The sequence below is a fragment of the Passer montanus genome, unplaced genomic scaffold, assembly GCF_014805655.1.
Source record: "Passer montanus isolate IOZ18808 unplaced genomic scaffold, ASM1480565v1 scaffold43, whole genome shotgun sequence".
NCBI lineage: Eukaryota > Metazoa > Chordata > Aves > Passeriformes > Passeridae > Passer > Passer montanus.
In genome coordinates, this window is record NW_024369151.1 from 930,213 (window position 1) to 949,444 (window position 19,232).

General features: G+C 48.8%; 1 protein-coding gene across 9 annotated transcripts in view; it reads right to left on the reverse strand.

Moving 5' to 3' along the window:
- Positions 1–19,232, reverse strand: part of ZNF618 (zinc finger protein 618) — a 148,789-nt gene that overhangs the window by 81,533 nt on the left and 48,024 nt on the right. For all 9 annotated transcript variants that reach the window (XM_039719921.1, XM_039719922.1, XM_039719919.1 and 6 more), the window contains exon 2: positions 3,118–3,161. In XM_039719921.1, coding sequence (XP_039575855.1) covers positions 3,118–3,161 — 44 coding nt within the window. The remainder of the gene's footprint in view (positions 1–3,117; positions 3,162–19,232) is intronic.

Below are 19,232 nucleotides of genomic sequence, written 5' to 3' on the forward strand. Positions count from 1 at the left end.
AGACCTTGTCTAGCACTGGGCTTCCAACACAAGACCTGGAGCTGCTGGAGTGAGTCCAGAGGAGGCCACGGAGCTGCTCCAGGGCTGGAGCCCCTCTGCTCTGGAGCCAGGCTGGGAGAGCTGGGGGTGCTCACCTGGAGAGGAGAAGGCTCCAGGGAGAGCTCAGAGCCCCTGCCAGGGCCTGAAGGGGCTCCAGGAGAGCTGGAGAGGGACTGGGGACAAGGATGGAGGGACAGGACACAGGGAATGGCCCCCACTGTCCCACTGCCAGAGGGCAGGGTTGGATGGGATATTGGGAATTAGGAATTGTTCCCTGGGAGGATGGGCAGGCCCTGGCACAGGGTGCCCAGAGCAGCTGTGGCTGCCCCTGGATCCCTGGCAGTGCCCAAGGCCAGGCTGGACAGGGCTTGGAGCAGCCTGGGACAGTGGGAGGTGTCCCTGCCATGGCATGGATGATCCTAAGGTCCCTCCTAACCAAAGGCAGTGTGGGATTCTGTGAATCCAGCCCATGTCACCCCTGTCACCGTGTTCCTGCTGAGTCCCCTCCCAGCCCCTCTGAGCAGCTCCTGGCATCACACTCCCATCACATCTCTGCTCATCATGCAGGAAAACATCCTGCCTTTTACTGGCTTTTAATTTGCTGCTTTTTAATTTTGTTGACTGTCTCTTTTTTCCTTGCAAAAGGAAGAAAGAAGCCTCTGATCTACCTTTTCTGGAGTGTTCAAAAACATGCACAGCTTTGTCAGGTTGTCTCTTAGTTGTCATCTTCCCCAAGCAAGCAGCCATCTCTCTTCTGCCTGCCTTCAAGGAAGAGGGCTTTTTGTGCTCCTAAGAATTCTCTTCACCTTTTAAAATCTCCCATTGCTAAGCACTCACTGAGGTGCAGCAACCACACAGGAGCCACTGGGGGAGGAGAACAGCGAGTGCTCTCTGCCACCAGGAGCTGCCAGCTGCAACCCTGACCCCTGTTCTTCCAAAGGCAGCAACAGTCCTGGAGCTGGGGGTGGTGGGAGCACAAACCCCTGGGCCTTCAGAGCTTTCAGGGTTTGCTTAAAACAGAGTCAAATCAATTCACTGCAGTAAAAAAAGAAAAATAGGATTGACCCAATACTACTGTCATTACCTTAGACCAAGCCTGATACTGTGAAAAAAAAATATTGCAGGAAGATAAAATCCAGGCAACTTATATTATATTATATTATATTGTATTATATTGTATTATATTATATTGATAAAGTGGGTTTTTATTCTATTATATGGTACTATTTTTGCTTCTATTTTTACTGATATAAATTAATTGTTAAAAGCTTCCTCGATAGTTTGCAATTAGTGAGGGTTTCAAGCAGCAATGACTTTGAGAAACATCCATCTTGTGTTTCCATCCACTGATGACCTCACAGATTCAGTCAGAGCCACATTTCCACCTTCAATCACTGACAGAGTTTTCTTGGAATATTACATTTTGATTCTGTTTTATTATTTTTAAATGGACTTGGTCATTCTCCTTTCTTTGACCACATTTTGTTCAGTCAGAGATGATAAAGTGGGTTTTGTTTCCCCTTTTCTACAAGGAAAAAAGCAGTGGCCAGCCTCACACTCCTCTGGACATAAAAAGGAACAGGGTGGGAAGTTCTACCACCTCACCTGGAGCTCCATCCCTGCCCTGGAAAGGGCCATTGCTCACTCCTGGGAGGATGCTCACCCCAAGGGCAGCCCAGGCAGGGGAGATGGACACCCCAAAGGTGACCTGGATACCCCAAAGGTGACATGGACCCACTAAAGGGGAGATGGATACTCCAAAGGTGACATGGATACCCCAAAGATGAGATGGACAGTCCAAAGGTGAGATGGACACCCCAAAGGTGACCTGGATACCCCAAAGGTGACATGCACAGCCCAAAGGTGAGGCAGATACCCCAAAGGTGACATGGACCCACTAAAGGTGAGATGGATACTCCAAAGGTGACATGGATACCCCAAAGATGAGATGGACAGTCCAAAGGTGAGATGGACACCCCAAAGGTGACACTCCAAAGGTCAGATGGACACTCAAAAGGCCAGCTCCCACATGGAGAATGTGTTTCCCACCTGCTGTGGGAAACCCTCCAGTGAGAGCTGCAAAACTGAATTAAAGGTTGGAATAAAGAATCCAGAAGGACGTGATGCCTGGCTGCTCTCCCCTTGCTCCTCAGCCTGTACTTTCTTTCCCAGACTTCCTTCAGGCTAATTCCCAGTGAGCCAGCACTGCTGGGCCACAGGTGAGCCACACGCAGAGTGAGACAGAGAAGTCTCCCCCCGTGACAGACACCCAGTGCTCCTCTCTGCCCAGCTCAGGGGCACCCCAGACATGTTCAGTGCCAAGCAGGGCCAACTGGACAAAAAGCTGCCAGGAATGAGGGGATTCTGTCCTGAAATGCCATGGCAGAGCTGGGGCACTGGGCAGGGAGCAGTCAGCACACAGGGAGGGCATCAGCACCACAGCAGTTCCCAGACCTCACTGATGTGGTTTTACACAGCAGGATGAGTTTTATCTAAGGAATAAAACTTTCACAGTGCTTTCAAGGCCCTGGAGGGGACAGGAGGAGTCACCATCCCTGGATGTGTTTAAAAAAAGCCTGGATGTGGCACTGGGTGCCAGGCTTCAGCTGAGGTGTCAGAAAATGGGTTGGACTTGATGATCTTGAAGGTCTCTTGCAACCTTGTGACTCTGTGAATTCTGTGAGGCCACAGCCCAGGGCAGACCCACCTCAGCATGTCCCTCTTCGGAGTGGGAGCAGCAGAGACACCTCTCAGTGGGATCACAGGAGAATGGGGTGGTGGGACACCTCTGTCCTCTCCTTCTGAAGGACAGAAGGGTCTGCACAGCCCAAGGTCTCCATCCAAGAGCCTCACCCTGGGGGCACTCAGCTGGAACTCCCCACACCACACACAAAGCACCTCTGCTTTCAGTCCCCAGTGCCAGGATGAGGCCAGCCTCCCACATCCATCTTTCCAGCCATATCCAAAGAGGGCTGCATGGACACTCAGCTCAGACACCCATCCCACCTTGGCCACCCCATGTCCAGGATGAAGAGACAGCTGAGCAGAGCTGACCCACCCAGCACAGCCCAGCCCTACCTGCTGGAAGAGCTCCTCCGCCCGCTGCTGTTGCTCTCCTCGGCCTAGGAGATCAAAACAGAAGAGCTGGTTAGGTTCAGAAGGACGAGGTGCTCTCCTGCCCCCAAACTCGGGGTTCCCCAGAGCTGCCCTGTGCTCAGCCCTGAGCCCGGGTGTCGGGGCTGGGCAGGGTCTGAGCCTCCCCAGCCCATCCCCACCTGGGTCTCAAGCAGTGAGACATGCAGAGCCACACCACCGCCAGGTGGGAATTCAGGAATGGCCAAATTGTCCAAATGTCCACGCAGGAATGGCCCCTCCAGGCCCAACACCTCCCCTCATTAGCCCCGTGCCCCAATTAGCCCCTGCAGGCCCTGGCAGGGCTGGGCAGGGAGGGCCCAGGGTCTCCTCTCGCCTCCTTCCCCAGCTCGCTGATGAGAGCCTTCCTTGGAAAGACAATATTATTCCAATCCCAGAAATTTTATTTCTGAATTTGTGCAAATACAAGTTAAAAGATATTAGCTGCATTTCACATTTTGTGCAAATGGCAGAAACAGGCAATTCATGTGCAGCAGGATGGGGGCCAGCCAACGATTTCGATAAAATAAACCCTTTTTTAATTTAAATGCTAATGCACTGAATTAAAATTTAATAACTGAGGAAATTGAAAAGCCGAGCAGGAATATTGGAAATAAATCCAAGCAGAAACAGCTGAAATTAAAAATTCTAGAGAGTGGGAGGATAGCAGCTAAGCTGTCTTATATGATTACATTTTTTTTTCTTTTTTTTTTTTTTTTTCAGAACGAAGGGGGGAAGGAAAAAAATCCTATCTTTGGCTGGCTGTAGGGCAGTAAATCGAGAGTGCTGTGATTTATTGCTCAATTTTCCTGAGGGAAAAAGGCTTTCTTTCATGCTGAAATATTTCATAAATTTCAAGCCAGCATAAATTCTTAATTTAAAAGTTATGGAGGTCACATTTAGTGCACTGGTGCAATTCTGAAATCTTAAAGGAATAGCAACCAAAAAAAAATTGCAATTTTATTTTATTTTTTTTAATTCTTCATGTAAAATTTTCTTCAAAGGGATTGTCCAAGTTACTCAAAGCACAAACACAACCTGGCTTCTGAAGGGATATGAAATCCACTGGAATTGAAAAGATAAAAATCTAATTCAATTACAAAAAGGTATTTTGTTATAATGATGATGATGATTATTATTATTATTATTATTGTGAGCCACCTGAGGAATTTCTGTTAAAAAATTTCTTCTCTCCATTGCCTGGGAAAAGCCAGAAGGGAGGAGCTGACAATGTAATTGCTTCTGTTAGATCTCCAATCTTTTGTGAGCACTGATATGTTCATTTGTTATACAGCTGTTCAGCTACAGAAAGGATGTCAGAGCACCCATAATTCAAAGCAATCAATCAAAAATTAATGATTTGTCATGCTTACACAATGGGAAAAAAAGGAAAAAAAAAGCTTTATGGGTTCCTGCAACTGGTAGATTGCTCAAACCTTTGGGGCATTTTCTAGAAGATTAGATCTGTGTACAAAGAAAGGGGGGAAAGGGGAAAAAGGAGACTTAATATAGAGCCAGGGCAGAAACCTTGTTGGGGTGCTGGGGATCCCAGAGATGGACACCTCACAATTCCTGCCTGTACAAAGGGTTTTGTGCACAACCCAAGCTCACTCAACCCAAGAGCCACATCTTGGATCACAGGGACCTTTTGAAGCTCCTGCCATGAGAATTCCACAGGACAACCACCTGCTGAATTGTGGAACCATGGAATATCCTGAGCTGGAGGGATATTCTGACCCATGAGAATGATGGAACCCAGCCCCTGGCCCTGCACAGACACTCCAACAATCCCCAGTGCTGGGGAGTTTCCTTATTTTGAAAGAAAAAATGAGAAAAAAAGGGAACCACACCAGGTAAGGGCTCTGATCTCGATGGTTTCACACAGCCAGGGTGCTCCTCGAGATGATCCATTAGACAAAACCACCAAGCTAAGGCTCAGATCAGATCAAGCTGCCTTAAATGTTTCTGAATGCTGAAATAAATCCACAGAATCCCAGACAGGTTTGGGGTGGGAGGGACATTAAAGCTCATCCCATTCCACCGCTGCCATGGCAGGGACACCTCCCACTGTCCCAGGCTGCTCCCAGCCCTGTCCAGCCTGGCCTTGGGCGCTGCCAGGGATCCAGGGGCAGCCACAGCTGCTCTGGGCACCCTGTGCCAGGGCCTGCCCACCCTCCCAGGGAACAATTCCTAATTCCCAATATCCCATCCATCCCTGCCCTCTGGCAGTGGGAGCCATTCCCTGTGTCCTGTCCCTCCATGCCTTGTCCCCAGTCCCTCTCCAGCTCTCCTGGAGCCCCTTCAGGCCCTGGCAGGGGCTCTGAGCTCTCCCTGGAGCCTTCTCCTCTCCAGGTGAGCACCCCCAGCTCTCCCAGCCTGTTCCTTCAAAAATAAAATCCATTTAAACTATAACATTCCATCTAAATTCTAAAAAGTGGCATTTGAGGACTAAAATACCACGAGGAAGTGGAAGGGTGAAAGGCTGGGAATCACTGTTTAACCAGAATGTGCCAAAACAGGTCAGAGCACCCCCCAACAAAGTAACACATTTGTGGAGGGGAACAGAAATCTCCTGTGCTCATTTAGGATCTCCTGCACTCCCATTTACCCAAAGAACTGATTTTGGTGATTTCCTAATTTCTAACTGAAAAAGGAGAGGAGCAGAATTTGCATCTGCTCATGAGCAGGGAGGCCGATGTGGGGTGCTGGAACAGGCTGGAGAATGTCACACAATCTGCCCCATAAAATCATTTACAATTCAAAATGTTATTCCCTGAAGTTGCTTTTCTACATATTGGGTGCATTTAGGGTAGTTTTGTTTAACTAATGCTAATAAATATCCTTTAAATGAAAATGCACACAAGCAGAATGTGGTTTCAGGCCATATGCTCCTCAACTAGAGTTGTAAGCAAAAAGTAAATCATGTGATAATTAAGAAATGTATCAGTCAACATCTCCTAACAGGATAACGTGTCAAAAAATAGGAGTCCAAGCAGATGTAAAACTGACCTGAGAAATCCATGTTTATTGAGAGTGCTACACTACATTGGGAAAAAAACCCCAACATTTTAACAGTTACAGCAAAACAGAAAAATAACTTAAAGCAATAAAAATGTAAAATGAGATTTCAGAAGATTTAAGCACAGGCCTTCTGCCTGATCACTTACATTATGATTAGAAACAATTATTCAAATCACTTGGATTTGCATCCATGCTCAGATCAGCTCCCACGGATGGAATGAGGGCACCAGGGACACTCCTAAAGCACTGCCACAGCCCTCCCAGGGGGAAAAGGGGTTCAATCCATGTATTTATTTATTTATTCAGACACAGCCACCCGCTATGATTTGCCTCTGAACCCCATCCCAAAGGGAGAGGTCCCTAATTCTGCCTGGGGGTCACAGGAGTAGCAGACCCCACTTGCCCCAGCTCCTCTCCCTCTGCAGAGGAAAAAGGGCAGAGTTGTTTGTTTACCTGAGGAAAAAAAAGGAAAAAAACTAAAATCCCTACCCTGCTTCCCTCAAACGCCTTTCCAGAGAGAGCTGAGTAATTTTTGTCCAAACACAAACCACACATTCAATTTTGGAAGGAGCCAGCAGCACCCAGCATGGAAAATTTCACCCCAAATAATTAAAATTTGGTAAAGGGAGAAGCAACTGAAAACAGGTCTGACACAGGAATGTGCCATAAAAATAACTGCAGGCCTGCTACCTGTGCTGTCTGGGGTTATTAACTTCAGAGCCACAGAAAATGCAGGAAGTGCCTTTTTTTTTTTCTTTTTTCTCTTCTTTAAACAAAGGGCAAGACACCGGCAGTTTCCTATTTAATTTTTATTAAATAGGAGGGAGAAAAACAGCAGAGCAGCTCCACATCACACCAAAACATCTGCAGAGCACAAGGACCCATAAATGTGCCCGTGCCCCTTTTTAATCTGGATTTCTGCTTCCTCCTGCCAGCACAGCGGATGCTGAGAACCCCAAGCCCCGGATTTCCAAAGAAGGAAACAACGCTGAGCCCACGGCTGATCCAAGCAGAGCTGTGCTCCACACAACCATGGAATCCTTGAGGTTGGAAAAGCCCTCTGAGATCAGAGTCCAACTATTCCCCAGCACTGCCAAGGCCAGCACTAACCCCTGTCCCCACGTGCCACATCCACACTGGAACATTTCCCTGTCCCCACGTGCCAAATCCACACTGGAACATTTCCAGGGATGGTGACTCCACCACTGCCCCACGCAGCTGTTTCCATGCCTGACCACCCTTTTCAAGAGGATATTTTTCCTAATATCAAACCTACACCTCCCCATGTGCAATTTAAGGCTGTTTCTTCTGGTTCCCAGAGCCAGGGCATCCCTGGCATGAAGGATGAAGATCTCCACTGTCTTAGGCTGCTGTGGTTCATCCTGTCCTCATCCTTTGCCTTTGCCAATCCATCAGAGCAGCCTCCAAAAGGGATGAATTTTCCACTCGGGAACAAGACAGTTCCTGGGGCTGGAGGAATGTGCTGCCTATTTCCTCAGCTGCAGCTTCTCCTCAAGATACACCCAAAATAACAATAATAAAAAACATATCTGCAAGGAGGAAATGGGAGCTCTCCCTGAGGCATCTGCCCGGTCCCACAGCTGAGCCAAGCCCTGGAGTGAGGGTTCTCCAACCCCCAAAATCCACTGTGGGGTCTGTAAGCCCCTCCCCAGTGCTGGGGTGGGGATGCTGGTGGCAGCTTCAGTGTGAGAATTCCTTGGGAGCCACCAGGGGAATCTCACCCTTGTGCTCGGCTGAAGACTTGTCCTGGGAAAAGCCAGTGCTTGTTTCCCTGTTCCAACAGGGAGAGCCCAGCAGTAAACAGCAACATCTGAGAGTTTTGACCCCTCTGAGATGAGCCCACGGAGGGTTTGCTGTTTGAGGGCAGCAGAAGGCAAAGGCAGAGACTCCTATGGCAGGCACAGAGGCTCTGCTGCCACAGCCAGGGGACATCTGGGATAGGATAGTCCCAAACACCCAGGGACCATCCCTGTGTGACTGGTGCTCACTCCTGGCTCCAGCACAGCTCCAGGAAGGTCTCCAGTGCCAGAGGAAGGTGCTCAGTACTCCTGGCCTTACCCATCACTTAGGCCAAGCTTCAGGAAGAGGTGCTTTAATGTTGAGACTTCCAGGCAAGTCCATCCACGGGAAGGCACCAAGGTGACTGTGACCTACAGGGACACAATCTGTCCCCAGCACCCCAGTGGTGACACACAGAACATCCCAGTGCTGGAGCCTGGGGACACAGGGAGCCCAGCACTTCCCACGTGGTGCCTCTGCCATTTCATGTCTGGGGACTGTCTGAGCAGACCGAAATCCAGGTTTGGATTGAGTTTACTGAGCATCCACCTCAGCCCTATGAGCACCTCCACCACGTGCAAATAAACAGCTGCTGGAGATGGTGGCTGAGCCTAAAACAAACCAGAGCAGTTTCTGGATGGGACCACAGCATCACCCCAGCCTGGCCAGAGCCCTGCCACATTCCCTTCCACCCTGAGGAGGACATGTGTCCAGGGGGACAAGAAGCCAGGGAGCACCACAGGGCTCCAGCACTGTGGGGTCAGCACTGGGGCAGGACCACCCAGCACCTTTCCCTGGAGCCCTGGGCTCCAGCCCTGTCCAGCCACCCCAGGAGGAGGCAGGGCTGGCCCCAGTCCCACCTGGGGAAAGGAGTGCCCCTGCTCCGCTGCCATCCCTGGGGATCATTAACAGCTGCCAACGGTCCTGAAGCCACAAGGTGCCAATTACTAATTAATAAGAAACACTAATGACAAACCCAGAGAGGGGGTGGATCAGCCCAACACAAAGGTCAGCTGTGAGCACAGGGTCCAGCTGGGGAAGCCAAGATGGGAATGATCCCCTCTGCTCTGGCTGTGACACTTCAGACTCAGCCCGGGGGCCCTCACTCTGCTGATTTCAATTCTATTTGTATTGGCAGGAGAATTATTTTTCTTTTAAATTTTTCTTTTTGTTTTGTTTTGGTTTTCTGTTTTTGTTTTGGGTTTTGTTTTGGTTGTTTGGGGTTGTTTTTTTTGTTTGGTCTTGCAAACTGGTTCCTTCAGGCTTCTCCCCAGATTCTGGTCTGGGACAGAACACGTTGCACCCTGGAGGTTAAAACTATAGGTAGGCAAACAATACTAATAAAAAAATCACAAAGTCTAGAAATTCTTCTCATTCAGTTTCACTGGATTTACTTCTTGTCTACTGTTTATTATCTCCCCATTTTATAACCTTCATTTCCTACCCTGGGTGTGCTGACTGCATCCACCTCATTTCTGAGCCACCTCTGTAACCCAGAATTAAAAGTTCTTCTGGAGAGTTTTAAGCAGAAAAGGTCAAATTTCTGCTGGAAAAGGCACACATGGGGCTGAAACTTAGGGGAAACACCAAAATCAGCAAGGCAGGGAAGAATCCCCAAAGGATGGGCCAGCCTGGGCAGGTGCTGAGTCCCAGGAAATGGCACAATCCTGCCCCGGAGGACCCAGGTGTCCCTATCACCCACGCCCACACTCCAGGTAGCTCCAGAAAGGTTTAAGGGCTGTGAGCAGTTGCCTCTGAGTCAAGGGAATATTCATATGAGTAATTTTATGAACTTGTTGAAAGTACTGGCAGAATCTGTGCTTTGAATTTCGGTTTTTCTCCCCTGGCAACCCAGGGAGATTCAAGCAGCGCATGCCAGCAGAAGTAACCGAAGACATGGAACATTAAATAAATTTTAACCTAAAACTATAAATGTTTAAACCAGTCTTCAACCTTGTGTACTTTTGTTTTTCCCTGAAACAGTCATGAAATTAAAATTATGAATAAATCAATGCAGCAAATTGGTCTGGATTTAAAGAGTTACTCCTTGATTATAAGCAACTGAAAAGTAATCAAAATATTTTTTCCATCTCCTGTTGCTCCGTGCTCTCCTTACTCAGTTCTTTATGAGAAAAATAATCAAATTGAGGGTGAAGAGGAGAAAAGGCATTACTGATTACTCTGAAGTCTCATATTATAAAAGCTGGAAAATAAGAGTGACCGGGCAAAACAACAGAATTATGTGCATTGAGCAGTTGTTTACAGATGGTATGAGTTTCCCAGCAAAAGAAACAGCTGGAAATATTTTTAAAGAATAAATGTATATGGAATGAAACCTTAGGGGGGAGGAAGGTATTGTTGTTTTTTACTTGGGGGGAGAAAAAAGGGGCAAAGGAGCCATGAGATAGCATTTCAGAAATCCACCCGTATTTCCAGGCTTCCAATTTCACAGGAAACTCTCAGGAAATCAATTTTTTAAAAAATCCCGGGCACTTTTCCAAGCTGATAAAACAAACATATCTAGTAAGCTATGAATGCACAAAGGAAAAAAAAAATTAAAATAGGACTTATTTATCCAGGGAATCCCAGTCTTGTTCAACACATTTTGTTTGCGAGTTCTGCACCTCTGGCCTCTGCCGTGGAACATCTGACGGGGCTGTGAGGGCTCCACTGCACACAGGGACTGCCAGGAACCTTCCCCTGGCAGCTCCAGCCCTTCCCAGCCCCAGGCTGAAGGGATGGGTGGGAAAGAGCTGGAACTTGGGGTCTGGGGGAGCCACATCCCAAGCAGAGTGGACTGGGAGCACAGGCACAGGTTCTGCTCTCCTGGGCTCACCCCAGCAACGTGGCCAAGGCAGGGATTCTCCTCTTTCCTCTCACCCCCCTGAGACCCCACCTGGAGCCCATCTCTGGAGTTCCTGCCACAGGGAAGTCCTGAATCCAGCCCAGAGGAGGCCATGGAGCTGCTCCAGGGGCTGGAGCCCCTCTGCTCTGGAGCCAGGCTGGGAGAGCTGGGGGTGCTCACCTGGAGAGGAGAAGGCTCCAGGGAGAGCTCAGAGCCCCTGCCAGGGCCTGAAGGGGCTCCAGGAGAGCTGGAGAGGGACTGGGGACAAGGATGGAGGGACAGGACACAGGGAATGGCTCCCACTGCCAGAGGGCAGGGATGGATGGGATATTGGGAATTAGGAATTGCTCTCCATGGAGGGTGGGCAGGGCCTGGCACAGGGTGCCCAGAGCAGCTGTGGCTGGATAGTGGAAGGTGTCCCTGCAGGAGATGGGAAGGAGCTGATCTCTAAGGTCTCTCCCAATCCAAAGCACTCTGGGATTCAATTATCCTCTCAGCAGCTCAGCTGAGGGGAGGCAGGCCAAGGAAGCCCCTTGCATGACCAGCTCCATCCACCCAGAGCGAGTCTGTGCCACCCCGCACGGGCAGGGCTGGGGGGGAGGTGGCAGCCCTGGCTCTCGCATGACCAGCTCCATCCACCCAGAGTGAGTCTGTGCCACCCCGCACGGGCAGGGCTGGGGGGAGGTGGCAGCCCTGGAGCTCAGGGGCTCTGCCTGAGGTACAGCCCAGCCAGCAGAGCCTCACAGAGGGGTGGGCAAACCCCAGCACACGGGCAAGGAGGACACAACCCCCAGCAGCCATGCCCTCAGCAGCCCACACACCCAGGAGCAGGACGAGCAGGACAGCAGCATGGCCCAGCAGAGCCGGGCCCAGCAGAGCCAGGCCCAGCTGGACCTTGAGCTCCTGCAGTGGCTCCAATCTCTCCCTGAGCCTTACAAAGGATCCTGAGAAAAAGCCAGCCAAGGCTGTGTGTAGAGGAAAATCCAGAGGCTCCCCCTCTGCCCAGGGAAGCTCAGAGTGCGGCTGGCCTGGTGTCTGTGTGTCCGGTGTGTCTGTGTGTCTGTGCGGCTGGTGCTCCCAGCAGCACAGACACACAGATGGATCTCTGGGAGAAGACCCAGCACCAGGAAAGCTGAACCCCAGCCCCAGCTGGTGCCACGCTCATGCTCAGAGGGCAGGCAGGGGGGACATGCCCGTGGTGGATCTCAGAGCCACGAGGGGCTGCTGGGGAAGCGCTTCTGGGAAGAAGCTTTGATGAGGCTGAGACTCTGCCCTTCAAACCTGCAGAGGCTGGGGAGTGTCCCCAGAGAGCTGCTCCAGCTCCCGGCTCAGCCCTTTGGGTGTCACTGGGAGTCATGGCACCCATGGGCACAATTGTACCTTTTGAGGTTGGTTTTATATCTTTTTTTGGTCAATTTGGAAGAACGTTTTAGGTCCCTCTGTAGCAAACAGCACTGCAGAGATGCAACATGCTGCAAATGTTCAGCTTCAATCTGAGGTAAGCAATGAAAATTTTAACACTTGAAAATTACAATTCAAGGCAGAAAATTTGATCTAGAATAGAAAAAGAAATGCATAATTTGATAAATATTGTAGTGAGAAGGTGTCAGGAACAGCACCGTGAGGAGGTCCAGCCTCAGCCATGGATCCCCTCCAAGGCTGGCACACAAGATCTCCTTCCAATGCTTATGGGAAAGGCTTTGCATTTGCAAAACATAAATTCTATCTTTGTAAAATATAAATTTTATCCTAATTTTAAAAAAATTCCATGTAGCATTTATAGACAGGCTGTGAGGTTGAAATGAAAACATTCTCCATTGGATGGGTACCTGTGGGACTTCACCTTCTCTCCTAGTTTTGTATGATTGGTTTGTTTAAATAGTATGAAATGGTGGTAATTTTACTTTGGAAAGGGAAAAAAAGTCAAACCACATCGGTCTAAAAGGAAGAAAGGGGGAAGGCACACAAAGCTGGGTAATTTCTTCAAACTTAAAAAAGAGCAGTAATTACAGGGGGGAAATTCAGAAAGAGTTTCGTCTGCCTGGCTCCCTCAAAAACCAAAAAAATAAGAAAAAACCCAAGTAAAAATAGTAAAAAATAGTAAAAAGAGAAGAAAGGGGAGGAAATTAAGTTGGAGAAAAAGCAGGCTGAAAGTAGAATTCTTAGAAATTCTGCTTGCAAAATACTCCCATCAGCCAACCACAAATCCTATAAATATCACCAGATTGACTTCCCGAGCAGATCTAAATCAACAAATAAACAAGCAAACCTCCAAGATTTAAAAAAAGTTTGGAAAAAAAAAAAAAAGAAATCTAAATAAAACCTACCAAAAACCCCAGTAAGGCCAAGCTGGTGTCCCCAGGGGAGGGCGGCTTTGCTGGCTTCCCAAGAACGATGGTGGTTTGGAAAGTAAAGAGGGAAAACAATGTTTCCTGGTCCAATCCATTTGTGAAAGCTGCAGCATCATCTGCCTGTGCCCAGACACCCCAAACACTGCCCAGGGCAGGGGAGAGACGGGACCCTCAGCCCTCGCCCAGAACCCTCCACCCAGGCATGGCACTGGGAAGAGTGGGAGATCACCAGGGACCATCGACCTGCACTCTCCCACTCCCAATCTCCACCTCTGAGCAATTGTTTGGGCTAAGGAAAGGGTTTTTCAAGCAGTTTGTGGGGGACAAACATCAATGGGACCAACCAGGGTGATTTTCCACTCTCCATCGTTCCTGGAGCTGAAACAAATGAGGGCACAGAGCTGCTGGGAAATTATTTCCAGCCCAAAGTGGAGCTGCAGTGAGATCATGGCATGGGTATCATTTCTGCTGCACCATTCAGACAGCAGAGTAAGAGACTCATTTTCAAAAACTGGGAGTGACACAGTCCCTGACATTTAAAATTTTCTGATTCATACACGCAAAATACATCCTATATGTATTTTTAAAGCAAGAACTGTAAGATGTGCTCAAAATCTAAATGAAGCATTTACAAGTCCCAGATTCTGTTTGACTTGAGCCTATGAAACCTAAATAGATATTCCTTATTTCCTGGGCAATGAAAAAAATTCAAATCAATCTATTTTTCTTCCGGCTCAGTCTGAAAAAGAATTTTTCAATTTTTCAGAGCTTCAGGAAAACCAAGAATATCAATTATTTGCACAGCCCTGCAGAGTGGACAGATTTGTCTTGAAAAACCTCCAATGTGATGCAAAAAAAGGTACAAATGTTCCTACGGGATCCCTTTTCGGGTTGAATTTTGCAGGAAGCACCATGAGCCCTCTGCCCATCTGCGGGCCAGCAGCTGCTGCAAACCCTGAGGAAGAAAAGCCAGAAAGTGCAGTTGGCTCCCCAGAATTCTGGTGCAGCCCAGGGTCATGTCAAAGGATGAGAGAGAAATCCCCAAGCCCACCATTAATGCCCAATTCTCAAATGGAATCTGGGGTTAGGCAGCACAGGCTGGTGCTGCCAGAGCTGGACAGGGCTGGTTGGGTTTCCAAGCTGAGAAAGGAGCAATGAACTCATAGATCTGTGACCCTTTGGATGAACAAATATCAGGCCAAGGGCTGTTTCCTCCTCCAGATGCCCCCAGAGAGCCTCTGGACACCAGCCTGCTCCAGTGCCCTGGGAGCACCAACTGCAGCAGATGCTGGGCTGGCAAAAAATAAATGTGTGCCACATTCCACAGGCTCTTCTCAGAAAAGAAAAACTGATGCTCACCTACATTTCACTACAGACACCTTGGTGCTTTACCTGCCACCCAGCTCATGGATAAGCCCAGCAGCCATGGGTATTTTCCAGATGCATGTTTGTACCCAAGGACCATGGTGTGTCACTGATTTTGGGACTGGCTGAGAGCACAGCATCTCCACTGAATTACTCAAACATCTGAGAAATTCACCTAAGAATTTTTTTCTGCACGTAACACTCCAAGTGTGGATTCAATGTATGGGAAGCTGTGACAGTTCAAAGCATTTGTATAAAACAGGGGAATACTGGGGACTGTTCTCCCATCCCCAAATTCCACCCTGGGTAAGGGACCTCTGCTTTGATACACTTTGCCTCCACATGGTCCTAAACACAAAGGAGGGCACAGGATGTTCTTGAGTTTAGGGGAAAGCCTGTGGAGGGAGCCTGGAGCAAAGCCCCAGGCCCAGGGAGGATGGGGAGCCTGGGAGAGCTGCACCACTGCAAACCCTCCAGAGCATCTGCATGTGTTAAAATGAAAACTGAACAGGGGCATCTCCAGCTCCTCACAAATGCCATACTTCACCTCACCCACTGCCACATCTCTGTGGGGTGAGCTGGAGCCAGGCTGGAGCCAGGACAGCATTTAGAGCTGCTCTGAGGTCCTGGCAAAGCACCACAGTACTGGGCTTTGGAGGAGAGGGAGGAAGCAGGAAACCCATAACCAGGCTCAGAGGGTTGCACAGGTCAGACTGCTCCAGCCTATTTGGGCACAGGCTCAAGAGCCCAGGAGTGTCCCATGGACAAGCTTTGCCCTGCCAGGACACACTGAACACCTGCCAGGACCGTGACTGAGCTGGGACTGGGTATAACTCAGGGTGTGACACTGGAAACAGTCCCTGCTCTCCCATCGTGGGGCAGTGCTGGCTGGGCAGTGCTTGGTCCATAGAGGGCTTTTCCAACCAAAATGATTCCATGGTTCTGTGGTGATTAGCAGACATGAAATAGATGCTGCTCAAACAAGAGCAACATCCATCCATCCATCATCCATCCATCCATCCATCCATCCAATTCCTTCACTTCCTTATCCAGCAGTCATTCTATAGATAAAAGGCCAGTATGAATCACACGGGATTCTTCTGCCAACTGAAACCCTCAAAGCCCATTGCTGGGAGGGACCATGATCATACAGGTACTTCTCACCAGGGCCAGATGAGCTCTGTCACAGGAGACAGGAACCCCCAGCTCCGAGCCCCCTGTCCCAGGAGCCCCAAACACAGGCCAGGCTGCTTGGGCGCTCCTCCACTGCGAGGGAATGAAGGACAAGGAAGGTGAACACACAGCCCAGAAGCCAAACACATCCTGGACTGATCCCCCGGCACTGTGGGCAGCAGGGCAGGGGGGATTCTTGCCCTGTGCCCTGGTGCTCAGGTGGGACCCCACCTGCAGAGCTGCCCCAGCCCTGGGCCCAGCACAGGGAGGAGCTGGAGCTGCTGCAGAGATCCAGAGGAGCTGCTCCAAGAGCTGAGCCCCTCTGCTCTGGAGCCACACGGGGGGAGCTGGGGGTGCTCACCTGGAGAAGAGAAGGCTCCAGAGAGATCTTATATAGCTTTTCAGTCCTTAATGGGGGTTTATAAGGAAAAATGTGAACGGAGTTTTTAGCAGTGCAGTAGTGCTAGAACAAGAAGAGATGGTTTTAAACTAAAAGAGTGGAGATTTAGGTTAGATATAAGGGAGATGTTTGTTACAATGTGGGTGGTAAAACACTGGTAGAGGCTGCCCAGAGAAGCTGTGGCTGCCCCTGGATCCCTGGAAGTGTCCAAGGGCAGGCTGGACATGGCTTGGAGCAGCCTGGGACAGTGGAAAGTGCCCCTGCTCACTGCAGTGGGGCTGGAACGAAATGGGTTTTAAAGGTCCCTTCCCAAACTATTCTATTCTATTCTATTCTATTCTATTCTATTCTATTCTATTCTATTCTATTCTATTCTATTCTATTCTATTCCACAAAGGACAGCAGAGTCCACAGCTCTTTGGGCCTGTGCTGCATCCTCAGCCTTTCATCAGCTCACCTCAGATCAGGCTCCAGCCAAGTACTTGGCTGCCCCAGCAAGATGCCAAAGCAGCTCCTTGGCTCCAAGCTGAGGGGCTTCACAAAACTTTGTGCCTTGCAGACAGATTTTTGTGGATGTTGTGTACTCTGCACAAAACTACAGCAATTTTCCTGCTCCACAGCAGTTCTCCTGCTCGCTGCCACAAGGGCACAGCCACCCTTGGGCTCCTGGAGGAGCCTGCCAGCCTTGGCACAGCCCCACTGCAGTAATTCCTATCAGTGCCCCTTCCCAGCACTCACTCTCCCGCTCGCACGCAGCCTCACAGTTGGCCTCTGGTGAGTAATTGCAGAGGTAATAAAAAAGAGAAAACCCTATCAGGCCACAGCTACGCAGCCTAATATGAAGTGGACACACTGGAGTCTCCTGGGATGCCCCAAAATTTGTAGAGTTCAGAAAAAGGACATTCAGAAGGTAAAACCCCACAGTGCCCGTGAGGCTCTTAAATGTGACCTCCAGGCTTCCCTGCAGCCTCTAATGGGCCAACTCTGCACTCTGCACAAATTATCACGAGTATCAAAAATATCTTTACAACAGAGCTTTTATTTCCATATATTTGAAGCTGCTTTCTCCTTTTGTTTCTTCTCTAAACCGGTTAAAATGAGCATTAAGGGATATAATTATGTTGTTAGCTTAATTGCCTACTTAAAGCAAAATCTACAGGGGTTTAATGCAAGATTTGAAAACGGGGGGAAAAAGGAAATTGGGATATTAATGGATACAATTTTTAAAAGGAACCTCTTCTGGGGAAAAGTGAGTTTGGGGCATGGGACAGAGCGTGTGGAGGGAGGAGGTGGAATCAGGCCCCATCAGTTTCTGCCATAAGGTTTTGTCAAAATGCAAATTGCTTGCCCATTCCTTCTCCAGCAGTCTAATTTTGGAGAATTTGACCTAATTAATCATTAACCACCACCCACAAAAAAAAGTATCTCTCCTTCAGTTTGAAACCTTAATGCTATTCTTGGAGTGACACACTTAAGGCCAGGACAGAGGCTGGCATCTGGAACTGACACTGAAGGACCAGCCCAGCTGGGAGAACTCTTGCTCTCCAATCACCCAGCAGACAAACAACCTGTTTGCCTTCCACAGGCAGAGGAGCACAGGATGGCAGAAAACAATTAGTGCCCAATATTTATGGAGGTAACTGCTGTCTGGAAAAGCCATCGGTGTCCATAGGGATGCTCATCGTCCCTATGAGCCAACCCCGTGCCACGGCTCCTGCACAGCCCTGCTTTTGGATCTGTGCACAAACCACAGCTTTCATACCAGAAACAAGCACAGGGCAAAGCCTGCAGAGCCTCTCAGAGGCTGGAGCACCAGCCCCATGTTGTCAGAGGTGCCACCACTTCCCTGCTGTTCCCAATGGCACTGCATGGCTCTGGATGTGGAGAGACTGGAGGCATCAGCCAAAGTCTGTTTGGTGCCCTAAATGCCTCCAACTTCTGCAGCTTCTCCTGCATTCCCACAGAGTCACTGTGGCTGCTGCTGTCTCTGATGTCCCAGCAACAGAGATGCTGCTCCTTGAGCACCTTTGGTCTCCTCTAACTAAACCTTAGAGATTTCACCTCAGCAGCAACAGGCCATGTCAGACTTGGAATTAACTCAGTGCCACCTTCCTGGCCTGCTTCTGCTGCTCTGAATCATGTACAGATCCAGCCAGAGCTACAGCCCACACCTGGGACCTCCAGTTTGACTCACAAACTTGCTTTCTGCAGGTTTTTGATGACCTTGCCCCTGTCCAGTGTTCACCGTGGAGCTGGGGTGTACAGGGGACACAAAATTTGGGGGAAACGCCCACTATCAGCCCTTTCCAAGGTTTCACTGCCCATATGACCCAGCAAAGGAAAACAGTCACAAAAATCCAATAAATACAGGTGGGAAACACTGTTCTGCTCCTGCAGAGATGCAGCAAAGCTTCATCCACAGCGTTTGCTCCAATATACCCATGCAGCAAAACCCAGCACCACCAAGGCCCTGTTTCTCCAGGAGAAGAAACAAAATGCTGATCACAAACAAGATGCTTCTCACCCAAAACAAGAGCCCTCCCAGGGTCCTCTCCCTTACCTGCTTCCTAAAACCTGATTTAAATAAAATTTTAAATCTCTAAGAATTTTTCCTGTATTTATTATATAATCCAAATATTAAATATCCCATGTGATATTTCAAATACATTATATATTGTATTATATAATATATAACACATATAATAAAATAATTTCTATTAAATATATGTATTTGAAATCTTTAAGAGAACTAGTTCCTGTGATAAGCAGCTGTTTGCCTCCAGCCCTTTTGCCAGCCTTGCACAAAGACCATGGCTGGGATTTCGGAGGCTGCTGGTGTTTGATGTGTCCACACAAGGGAACATCTCACAATCCCAGATAAATTATTGGTGTACTTGAAAAAAATCAGAGAATTAATGTATTTCAGGGTCTCCTTGGAAACATAGAGGAAACGTGCATTGTTACAAAGTTGGATGTTATTAGCAGGAATATGTATAGCACAAATTAAGGACTTCAGAGGAGAAGCCACCTTGGATAGTTTGATTAATACAGTAAGTACTTCCTATACCAACATAAGTGGATTTCAAACAACTTGAACTCAACATAA